Raw genomic sequence first — 12,531 nt, 5'->3', positions numbered from 1 at the left:
GTTCATTCACGTAATCCAGCGATCGGTTTCCTCTGGAATTATGTGTGTTAAAGTCATGATTTGGCTTTTTTCACTTTGAACAAATGAACAAGAGGAATCCTTTCCTTTAGAGTTTTCTTACAAAGTGAGTAAAGGTGCAGCCTTCCCCCGGACAACTGGAGAAAATCCAGATATTATACAGCAATTCACATGCACTTTGAAACTTTTCTTTAGGGCTCGCGCAGCGAGAGCTTTTTTGTCTGGGGTTATGAAAGCTGCTCGTGCGTGTGAGCAGGCTTTTGCCGCCTGCCATTGGCTTTAGCGTGTTTTTTATACGAAAATACGGCATGCAATTGGCCAAAGGCAGGCGCATGTCCCGCCTTTTTCTCCTCCCATTCCCACCGGTGGCTAGCACGCGCAGCAGCGTGTGCGCGCCATGCCAGCCGTGTGTGTTGTTTGTTTTTGTAGGCGGTGCAACATGTTTAAAAATTAATAGATGAGATTGCAGGACGACAGGTTTACGCTGGCAGTGCAGGTAGTAGTAATGTCTTTGGTTCTCAGTCTGGATAACTGATATTCTCAAATGAAATCAAAGAAAGGACATTCGATCTGCTACCAGTCCTTATTGTGGAAAAACCTTTAGGATCCAAGCTCCGTGAGGCTGACTAAGTAAAAGCCCAAAATAATATTATGATTTCAGCATGCTGTAAGGCAAGAGGTTAACCAACAATACACAGCATAGATGGACTGGCTTCTAAAAAAATGTTGGTTTCTATAGTGCTTTCCATAGCAAGTGAGATGCTTGAAGCTCTTTCTGAGTAGTCGGACTGCATTATTTATATAGCACGTAATTCCCCTGGCTAGGTTGAGCAACACTCTGCATCCGGTACACGCATGGTCTGGTTGAAAGGATGTTGTTGCCCGAGTGGTGCACCTTATGTTGTTTTGCATTAGCGGAGGGTCTGAAAATGCAGGTAGGAGGAGTTCGATAAAATAGTGAAAATAACTCTAGTGTGCACGGCAGGAATCAAATGGGGGAAATACTTTTTCTCTACTCTGTCTGTAAAAGCTCTGAGGGGGCTTGAGGCAAAAGTAATTGGCTCTGAACTTCCCTTTAGACCGGAACCTTAAATCTGGGTTAGCACCAGAGTCCGAGTTAGGCCTTAAGCGTTTTAACTCTTGCTTTGCTGTGCCTATAGTTTGCAGTAAGGTACATGTTGCAGAGACTTTACCTTGTAGGCTCACCTCACCGCGCAAGTCATTCATAGTTTAAAGGGAAAGGCTGTTAAGTTCTAGTGAAAGTCAGCAACATCAGCGTTGACTGTGGGCGCTCCATCGTCCATCAGTATTTGTTTTGATGTTCTCCTCTATTGAGCAGTACTTGTACATCTGTCTGTCCTGTCAGGAGAGATTCAATGTGATCTTTGGCTGATAAATGGCTGCAGAAATGGCACCGACTTTCATTAATATGTTTTCCAGGATGCCATGATGAATGTGTTGTCTGCAAAAACATGGCTTGTACCATTTTTAAATGTATCTTGTTTATTTTCTTTGGTCATTGGGAACACAGCATGTTACAACAAGCATTTGCAATGCAATAGGTCTCGCATTTGCGAGAGTTTGAGCTATTTTAATTGTAAATGACATTGCCTTTTATTTATGTTTTGGTTTTTGAAACATAAATAAAAGCCATTGTCATTTACAATGCCAATCTGTCAAACTTGCGTAAATGCGAGACCTATTGCATTGCAAATGCTTGTTATTCGTTCGTTTGAACAGCTATGGGAATGACACAAATTCTTTTAGGTTTTCCTATAAGTGCTCTTTAGTTTATCTGTTTTATATTCCCAATGAGCTCTACAGACTGAGCGCATGGGAATCCATACTCAAAACTGCTCTTCGAGATTTTAATGACACATCATGTTTTTGGTTTCAAGATCCTCAGTGCTGTAAGATTTCAAAATTCTGGGTAACTCCATGAAGAGAAGTGGAATGGTAAATTCTCGTCATTTTATTTTCGAATTTGATTGATATCCCAGAAGCAGAGTCCTAGCCTCTTTTAAAGTCACATCCTTCCTGACTGAAATCCATGGTGGTGCTCTGCAAGATACCTGTGGCACTGAATGTGGTCTGTCCTTTCACCTACGTGTGGACAGGAGGATCCTCAACCCCATGCACTCATTAAGTCAAATCATACACTTTACCATTCATGCATGCCAACAGGTGGGTAGCCTTTTTTCCATTTTCTTTATTGATATTCATAAGAAAACTTCATTAGTACAAACCAGGAGTGGATATCCATACATCATAAATACAGTTGCACCTCATACATATTCCGGATACATATCCAATAGTAAGAAAGCAAACCTCCAGGCTAGGATAAATCAAAACAAATGACAATGTTGCCACTAGGGCTCCTCATCGGCAGCATCTCTGTTTGTAAACATTCTTCTGCACTTGTGCAATAGTCCATAACTCTGACCGTGAATGAGAGCTAGTTCTTCCTTCAATATTGAGCTATATCCCTTTTAGAGATTAGGAACCCCTTAGCAACCAAAGTACGGGTAAAGTTCGAGCCAGCACTCCATCAGGCCTAGCAGTGACATCTGAGGGTCTTTATTCAGTTGTTCTGTATATGGTCTCCTCTGGAGTTCCCGCTATCAATGAGAAATTTCCAGACATTTCCAAATTTGTGTAATAAAAAGTGCCCAGGGTATCCCTAAATCTCGGATTGTTTTGGTTTTGGGAGTTGCCCATCTTCCACAACCATTCTGGATTATAGTAGATCTTATGAAGTTATTTGAATTGAATGAGTCCAAACCGACAAGAGATGGCTTATGTGCATGCATGTGCATGCCAGTCTCCATTCAGCATCAGGACTTCATTTTGTCAGTCACTTAAGGGAACCTTGATAACCCATTGGTATTCCAGTATTTATGGATTTTACCTCTCAGTCATTGAGCCTCACCCACAATTGAGGGCTTATCCGGCTGATGCCATGAGTCGAGGAGCCAGGGGCACTGCTCATGCAAAGCTTGGGAAGGACTTGAGTTTGTCAGAGTAGGAATAGCTCTATTGCAATTATAACAATATGTATTTGCATACTTTAGCTGATATTTTATATTACTTCTGACAGCAAGTTATAATCCTCATATGTGTTTCAACATGTTTTATCTTATACTGTAATCTTTAGAACTGAGCTAGGTACTTACACTCTTTTCTGATGCTTTTTTTCTCAGATCTGGAAGGGTTTGACTCAGTTGTATCTGCTGGTGAGAAGCTCAATCATCCCACTGCATCGAGACCTAAAGCCGGTGGTAGACGCCCTCCATCCCAGTCCCTGACCTCGGTATGTTCCTATTGTGTTGTACAGATTAACTCCTATAAATGACATTACATAAAACATATTGGCATTTTTAAATGTTTTGCTCTGATTGGAAGCTGTCTGACTGCATGCCCTCCCAGTACAAGCTCTGCTCCCTCCCCTCAAAAAACGATAAGAGGAGGGTCAAAGCTGAGCCCTCGATCCCTAATTCCTGCAGCCGCTGTACTAACACCGTGTGATTCACTGTGTCGAAAGCTGCTGAAAGATTTAATAGTACAAGGACTGCTCTGCTCCCTCTATCCACTATTCTGCGGATCTCTTCAGTTGCTACAATCAGAGCAGATTCTTTAGAGTGGTATGATCGAAAGCCATGCTGAGTAGAGTCCAGCAGGTTGTTGGTGTCCAGGTACTTAGTCAGTGCCTTATTCACCGACTTATCCAAGATTTTAGCTGCTATGGGTTGTCCAGCTATCGGACAATAGTTCTTGGGCTCTGAGGGATCTAGGGTGGGTTTTTTCAGGATTTGCCTAATCATTGCTTTCTTCTAACAGACTGGCTAGCTGCCTGATTCCAACACTTGATTGATTAAAGGAGTGAGTTCATCTCCAATTCTCCTTGCGGCCAAATGCATAATCGCAGGCGGACAAGGGTCTTTGGGTGAGCCAGATTTTATAGAAACAAGTAGTTTACATACCTCCTCGTTTGTGATTGCTGGGAAGCTTACTAATCTAGAGTGTGTTGTTCCAGCCTCATCCAGTGGTTGATCTGGCTTGTCTGGGCCCGTTCGGGTATTCAAGAGGTCCTCATAAATTACTTGGACCTTGTTCTGAAAATATGTGGCCAATTTATTGCACATACCTTGGTCTGGTTGGAACACATTTGCCTGCTGAGATTTAGACAGCAGTGTCACCATTTTAAAAAGTTCCTTTTGGAAATTACCAGCTTCCTCGATCTTGGTTGTATAGAATAGTCTTTTTGCGGCAATAATTTGTTGGAGGGCAAGATTATATGTTGTTTTCTTGTCTTTACTATAATATTGTCTCCAAAGACGCTCTGCTCTCCTGCAATTTACTTTTAAACCTTTCAGCTCAGAGCTGTACCAAGATGACGACGGCTTTAGTCTCTTGACCGTCACCACTTTTTCAGGTGCAACACAGTCAGCTGCTGTCAAGAGCCATTCATTAAACGCAGACTCTGCCTCGTTATTGTCCTTAGCCAGTGAAAGAGAGAGTTGGCCAAGGGCCATTTCTATATCGTTGGCTTGGACTTTGTTCCAGCATCTAGTTTTTACCTTCACTGCCTTAGTTTGAGTTTGGTAAGTCGGCAGAATGATCCTGATGTTAAAATAGACCGCTTAGTGGTCTGACCATGGGAGGGCTGTCACTCTGGTCAGATTAATATCTGCATTATTAGAAAAGATACTATCTAAAGTATGGCCTGCCTGATGGGTAGATTCATTAACTAGCTGGCTAAGGCCAAAAGCTGCCAGGTTATCTAGTAGTCTACCTGTGTCTGAGTTGTTTATTAATTCCAGGTGATAGTTAAAATCTCAGAGAATTGTGAGGAGATGGGAGTCTGTATAAGACTCCAGATGCGTCAATGGTGACTGTGAAAAAGCGGCCCTAGGTCCAGGTGGGCTATAAATCAAAAGTCCCTGAAAATTAAAGAGGTTATTTAATTTTATGCTAAAATACAATGCCTCTGCCGGTAGGTCCGAGATGGCTTCCACCCGCAACTTTAAATGGTCCCGGTATATTATCGCTATGCCCCCTCCTCTACCTTCCTCCCTGTCTTGTGAGGTGACTGCATAGCCCTTCGGTAACACTATATTCCAGTCTGGATCCGAGGCATTATCTGTACAGGTCTCCGTCAGGAAGACTATATCAGGTATTGTATTTTGGATCAAGTCTTCAATCTGATATTTATGTTTCCCTACGGACTGCACATTCAACGGAATGCATTGTATATGCTGTTCCTGAGCTCGCTTAGGGACCCTATGTAAGTCTTGCCCGGGGGAGTTATTAAAAGTGTCTCCCGCATCCCTGTCCTTCGGGGCTTCAGACATCCTGGCATTCAGAAGTCACCCCCTCCTCCCAGCTTGGTCAAGACTGTTAACAGTACCTTGAAACAGCCATCTGAAAGAGACACGTTAGTGATAGATTCCTTACCTTAGAATATCCCCAGGCGTCAGACTGGATCCGGAAACTTTTGCCTAGCAGTACCCTTGCGCGTCGGTAGGCGTCGTCTGCGGCTCCGCATCCGTCGTCGGCGTCGGGGGCGCCGTGATGACGTTGTCGGAGTACTTAGACGCCACCTCCGCGTGCTGACGTCAATTCTTCTTTTTTCCGCGCCAGCCAGCACAGATCTGGAAAGAGCAGTTACCCAAGTCAATTTTTGACTAACTTTTTGGATCAATTTTTGATCATTTCTCGTAGTCTAACGACTCCGATCGGTACCATAGGGATGCCCGGATTTAAGCACTGTGAGGAGTGCGACCGCACGATGTCGGTCACGGACCCTCACCACCTGTGCCTAACTTGTCTAGGTGTCGACCACGACAACGAGGACTGCCCCGACTGTCAAGCCCTCTCGAGGAAAGCCAGGCGGGAGCGGTCCCGCAGGCGGCTCGAACTCCGGCAGTCGGCCCCGCGCCGAGTGAGGTCCCGGTCCCACGGGAGGTTGAGGGACAGGTCGCGGGGACGGAGCCGTCACAGCTCCGGGAGTCGGCACCACTCCTCCAGGTCGAAGTCGTCAGGTAAGAAGCACAAGAAGTCGAAGAGACGTCATCACTCTTCTGACTCCCCCCGACGCTTGCGCGATGCGGCCGGGGGTTCGGGTGACACCGCCCACGCGGCTCCTTCGAAGTTGCGGGCGGCTCGTCCCACCCCACACCCTCCGGTCCCTGGGCAGGACGCGACGCCGGAGGAGATTGAGCGCTTCCTCATGGCCATGAGGTCCCTTTCTCCTCCGACGGGTTCCGCGGCGCCTTCGGGCCCAGCGGACCCGTCTAGGGGCCCTAGCAGGTCGGGGGCTTCGACCCCGACGCCGTCGGGTGCTTCGGCCCGACGCCGCCGACGCCTTCGGGCCCGGCGCCTTCGGGCCCCATGATCCCGACACCGCTGGTGCCTTCGGGCCCGGCGCCGCAAGGAACAGCGGCTCCGGCGCCGCTGGCGCCTTCGGCCCCGGTGCCGCGGGACGCCGCTGGCCCTTCCTTGGGCTCTGGATCGTCACTGGTGGACCTTACGACCCCCTCGGGGTCGGTCTGTCAGGTGTCACCGCCCCCGATACCTCCTTTGCTTCGGTTCTGACGTCGGAGCGGCGCCGCTGGGCGCCGCACCCGACGCCGTTTGGAGATTTCCACTTCTACGAACCGAACCCATTCAATTACAACCCTGAGTCTCAGGAGATGGGTGAGGAGGAGGATTGGGAGGGGTCTGAGGACCCTCTGACCAAGGAGTGTCAGTCTCATGAGGACTGGGCAGGAGACCTTGGGGAGGCCAGTGGCCTGGACACCTCTCCAGACACTGGTTTTGTCTCTCCTCCTACCGTGGCTTCGGAGGAGGGGGCTACCTATGGTGTGGTGTTGACGGGGGCTGCCAAGGCCTTAGGCCTTGAGCTCCCCGTCGCGGCCGTGAGGACTAACCTCCTCACAGAGGTCCTTAAACCGCAGTCATGCTCGGCTGAGCCTCTGCTGCCCTTTAATGAGGCCTTGACCAACGTTCTTTTGGGCACTTGGTCCAGGCCCGCTACGGGTTCGCCCATAGATAGGAATGTGGCCAGACTCCCCCGCCCGGCTCCGGGCGACCCATGTTTCCTGTCCTCCCACCCCACCCCACCCCGAGAGTCTGGTCATCCAGGCCTCTGATTCCCAGACCGCATTCCTGACGGCTCCGCCGGACAGGGAATCCAAGAGGTATGAGAATTATGGTAAAAAGATATTCTCCTCCCTTAGTTTGGGACTGCGGTCTTCCAACAACGCATGCCTCTTGGGCCTCTACACCCACTCTCTGTGGGAGACGGTGGCGGAGGTGCTGCCAGAGTGCCCGTTGGAGGTACGGGCCAAACTCGGCCAAGCCCTTGTGGAGGACCGAGATGCATGCAAATTATTAGATCAGGTGTGGGCTGGATACCACCGACTCGCTAGGCAGAGCGATGGCTACGACGGTGGCGATGAGACGCCACGCCTGGCTGAGATCCGCCAATTTTTCGGCAGATGTCCAGAACACTCTCATGGACATGCCGTTCGATGGCCGTCTCCTTTTTGTCGACAAGGCAGACAACGCGCTTGAGCGCTTTAAGGACTCCAGGGCTACGGCCAAGTCCTTGGGCCTCTCGGCCCCGCGCCAGCAAACGGGTGCTTTTCGCTCCTTTCGTGGCCAAGGAAGGGGCGTCCCCACACGTGCCGCCAGCCACTCGCCGCAGACTGCCATCCAGCACGGCGGCGGCCGTGGAAACCGCCGTGGAGGCGGTCGGGGAAACCGGCGAGGGCAGTCCACACCTTCCCCCGCAGCATCGGCCTCTAAACCCTCATAGTCCGTGCTTTTCGGCCCATGTGACGCCAGTGGGAGGCAGGGTTCGCCATCACCACTCTCACTGGCGCACTGTCACTTCGGACAGGTGGGTGCTGCAGATCGTCCGGAGGGGCTACTCCCTCCCCTTCGAGACGACTCCTCAAGCCATGCCACCGCAACACCACCGCGTGTCGGGGGATCACTTGCGGCTCCTGCAGGAGGAAGTTTCGGCCCTCTTGGCCAAGGGGGCCATCGAGCACGTTCCTGGGCCAGAAGTAGGACGTGGTTGCTACTCCCACTACTTTCTGGTACCCAAGAAGGGCAAAGGGGGCCTACGCCCTATCTTGGATCTGAGGAACGTCAACGGCTTCTCCGGAAGGAGAAGTTCAAAATGCTGACTCTGGCTCAGATCTTACCTGCCCTAGACCCAGGAGACTGGATGGTAGCGTTGGACTTGCAGGACGCGTATTTCCACATCCCGGTCCTGCCGGCCCATCGACGTTACCTGCGGTTCACGGTAGGCCACGAGCACTTTCAGTTTACCGTGGTCCCCTTCGGCCTTACCAGCGCCCCACGGGTGGTCGCAGCTCATCTGCGCAGGTTGGGTCTCAGTCTTCCCCTACCTCGACGACTGGTTGTTGAAGGCGGGCTCGCCACAGACAGTCGTCAGCCACCTCCACACTACGGCAGATCTCCTGCACCAGCTGGGGTTCTCCATCAATGTGCCGAAGTCACACCTGTGTCCCTCTCAGAAGCTCCTTTTCATCGGAGCGGTTCTCGACTCGGTGCAGTTTCTGGTTTACCCGCCCGAACAGCGGGTTCGGGATATACAGGCTCTGATTCCAATCTTCCGACCTTTATCCCGGGTTTCGGTCAGGTTGACGCTGCGGCTTCTGGGGCTGATGGCCTCCTGCATCCTTCTGGTGCATCACGCCAGGTGGCGGATGCGGGCTCTGCAGTGGGACCTGAAGTTTCAGTGGGCCCAGCATCAGGGCAACCTGTCCGACCATGTCCTGATCTCGGAGGGCACTGTGAGACAGCTGCAGTGGTGGCTCACGGACCGCGATTGGGTCAACGGCAGATCCCTCTCCCTTCCCCAACCGGAGCACGTAGTTGTGACGGACGCGTCCCTCCAGGGCTGGGGAGGCCACATGGGAGAGGCGGACATCAGAGGCCTCTGGTCTCCGGTGGAGTACTGGCTCCATATCAACCTTTTGGAGCTGCTGGCGATTCGTCTTGCACTGAAGGCGTTCCTCCCGTCTGTCCGAGGGAGTGTAGTGCAGGTGTTCACGGACAACACCACCGCCATGTGGTACTGCAACAAACAAGGCGGGGTGGGGTCGTGGACCCTTTGCCAGGAGGCTCTGCGCCTCCGGCAATGGCTGGAACATCAGGGCGTGACTCTGATGGTTCAACACCTGGCAGGTTCTCTGAACGCCAGGGCGGACGAGCTCAGCCGCCGGTGCATGATGGATCACGAATGGCGTCTGAACTCGGACGTGGCGCAAGGTCTCTTTCTGCAGTGGGGAGAGCCTTGGTTAGATCTATTCGCCACCGAAGAGAACGCGCAATGTCATCAGTTCTGCCCGTTGGAATTTCAAAGGCGGCACTCGCTCGGAGACACTTTTCGTCGCGAGTGGAGTTGCGGTCTGTTGTACGCCTTTCCGCCTATACCACTTCTGCCCAGAGTGCTGAAGAAGATCAAGCGCAACCGGGCACAAGTCATCCTTGTGGCTCCGGACTGGGCACAAAGGTACTGGTATCCCGAGCTACTCAGTATGTCAGTCGATCCCCCGGTTTGTCTGCCTCTTCAGGAGGACCTTCTGTCGCAGCAGCAGGGGACGGTCCTCCACCCGGACCTGTCCAGTCTCCACCTCCATGCTTGGAGATTGAGCGGCGACAGTTGAGGCCATTTGACTTGCCTCCTGAAGTCTGTAACATCATTCTGACAGCCAGGCGTACCTCCACAAAGTCAGTATACGCCTGCAGGTGGAACAGATTTGTGGCATGGTGCACAGCAAAGGCTGTGGATCCCCGTAATGCCCCTCTTTCTGAGGTTCTCCTCTTCCTTCTTTCTCTTGCCCAGCAGGGCTCTGCTCTGGGCACTATCAAGGGCTATCTTTCAGCCTTTCTGAGGCTGCCTGATCAACCTTCTTTGTTCAAGTCCCCTATCGTTAATCGGTTCCTGAAGGGCATCACACACACGTTCCCTCCTGTTCCCTTCGTGATGCCTCAGTGGGACTTGAACCTGGTTCTTACATTTCTGATGTGTGCTCCCTTTGAGCCACTTCACAACTGTCCTCTTCGCCTTCTCTCCTTGAAGACTGCCTTCCTGGTAGCCATCACCTCTGCCAGGAGAGTGAGTGAGCTCCAGGCTCTATCTTGTAAGCCTCCTTTCCTTTCAGTCCATCCGGACAAGGTTGTGTTACGGACAAGGCCCTCCTTCCTACCCAAGGTAGTCACGGCCTTCCACATTGGGCAATCTATCACCTTGCCCACCTTCTTTCCGCCTCCGCATCCCTCGAGAGAGGAAGAGAGGCTCCACCGTCTGGACCCAAAACGTGCGCTCTCATTTTATTTGAATCGCACACAACAGTTCCGGGTGGATGACCAACTCTTTGTTGGGTACGTGGGCGCTAAGAAAGGGAAAGCGGTGCACAAGCGGACCATCTCGCGGTGGATCATCTTGTGCATCCAGGCGTGTTACTCCTTGGCTAAGAAGGAACCCCCTGTGGGGCTGAGGGCTCATTCCACTCGAGCCACAGCGACTACAACTGCCTTGGACCGAGGTGTGCCCTTGCAGGACATTTGCCAGGCGGCTACGTGGGCCTCGTTGCACACGTTCGCACAACATTATTGCCTGGATAGTCAAGCCCGGAGGGATGGCTACTTTGGCCGTTCCGTCCTCCAGGACTTTCTGGTGTGATTATCGGTTCGCAGACCCACCACCACGGGGTTGGTATTGCTGGGGTATCTATTCTAAGGTAAGGAATCTATCACTAACGTGTCTCTTTCAGATGCACAAGTTACTACTTGTGTAACGATATATCTGTAAGAGACATTAGTTAGTGATAGATTCCTTACCGACCCACCCATCCTCCCCGTTCTGCGAACCGATATCTAGGGTTAAGGTCATCCCCTTTCAGGGCCCTAGTTTCTTGGCACCAGTGTTGGTTTTTGGCATAGCTCTGCGTTTCTGGCGCGGAAAAGCTGTGTCTAAGAACTGACGTCAGCACGCGGAGGCGGCGTCTAAGTACTCCGACGACGTCATCACGGCGCCCACGACGCCGACGACAGACGCGGAGCCGCAGACGACGCCTACCGACGCAAGGGTACTGCTACGCAAAAGTTTCTGGATCCAGTCTGACGCCTGGGGATATTCTAAGGTAAGGAATCTATCACTAACTAATGTCTCTTACAGATATATTGTTACACAAGTAGTAACTTGTGCGATAGGAGCATTTTGGTCAAGCAAGCTCACCTGAGTTCTTGTCTTGCGGAAACATGTTGTGCAGTCTGCATGAGCCTGAGTCTAGATCCAACAACTGCTATCTTCTATATGATCCAGATGTAAAACGTCCAGGGGTTATGGCGCTGTCACGCTCCGGGCGCCCACGGGCGCAGACAGTCTTGCCATTGGCGCGCCCGCTGCTCGGTCGCCCCAGTGTGCCTTAAATAGTGTCTGAAGAGCAACAACTAGCACGTCAAACCTGGTGCAGTGCGGAGCTGTCTAACATCTGGGTACCGCCAGGGTCGAGCAAGAAGTGCAGCAAATACAAAACACGGAGAGGGAGCATCAAGGTAATTCTTTCAAACCAATTTAACCCAAAGATTTAAAAAATTGTCATAAAAGTTAGCCTAAGTGTCAGAGGGGGAGCCCAGCAATGCCAGTGACGGACAGGGACGGGCCTGCCCTTGGCCCAGGCTTTGCCCCGCGCAGCGGGGCCTTGCAACACTATTTTTACACCTCCAGGCGCAAGGAATGGTGTCAGGCAGTGTGCGGCAGTGTTGGAGCCTGGGGGCTGCAGTTCAGTGCCCCAGCTCGGAAAAGGAAGGTCCCCCGCAGTGGGGCCTTGCAACACTCTTTATGCGCCTCCGGGCACAAGGAATTACGTCAGGCAGCGTGCTGCAGCATTGGTGCCTGTGGTTCAGTGCCCTTGCTCCGAAAAGGAAGGAAGATTTGCTCTTTATGATTTTGTTACTTTACTCAATTGGGCACATTCTTCTGTCCTTTATATGGAAGTTCACCCTGGCTGTCCTGCAGATGCCATGTGAGGCTTCTAAGCAGCCCCGCCAGTAAGAATTTCTCCTCTGTGCCAACTGCATCATAGCTCCTTGACATCAGATGTAGTGCCCTGGCAACACACTTCTTTGATGTACACCCCCTCAGCATCTTCCACGGTAGTTTGCGTCTAGGTGTTACCTAGCCTTGCAGTGGGAAATGGGGTTGGTCCTCCTCTGGCTTGCTGCACAATCTTGGAGCCCTCCGCTGCACATGAACAAGTAGGGCTGGACTGGCCATAGCGGGCACCAGGCAGTTTCCCTGGTAGGCCGCTAGGGTGGGGGCCTGTTTTGGGCCCCTGGGGGGGGCGTTTTTGTTACCGGGGGTCGACAATATCGGCACCTGTAACAAAATCGACCAAAAACGGCCTTCGCAAACTGATAAGCTGCTCTATGTGTGTGTGCGTGTGTGTGTGTGTGTGTGTGTGTGTGTGT

General features: G+C 51.4%; 1 protein-coding gene across 2 annotated transcripts in view; it reads left to right on the top strand.

Annotated features, from left to right (window-relative positions):
- The window catches only part of SH3KBP1 (SH3 domain containing kinase binding protein 1), a 1,359,457-nt gene that overhangs the window by 1,250,720 nt on the left and 96,206 nt on the right, over positions 1-12,531 (top strand). For both annotated transcript variants that reach the window (XM_086934590.1, XM_086934589.1), the window contains one exon: positions 3,219-3,328. In XM_086934590.1, the coding sequence (XP_086790716.1) occupies positions 3,219-3,328 (110 nt within the window). The remainder of the gene's footprint in view (positions 1-3,218; positions 3,329-12,531) is intronic.

Source organism: Lissotriton vulgaris, chromosome 8 (assembly GCF_964263255.1).
Source record: "Lissotriton vulgaris chromosome 8, aLisVul1.2, whole genome shotgun sequence".
NCBI lineage: Eukaryota > Metazoa > Chordata > Amphibia > Caudata > Salamandridae > Lissotriton > Lissotriton vulgaris.
Note: the sequence above shows the minus strand (reverse complement) of the source record. Positions and strands in the feature narration are given on the sequence as shown.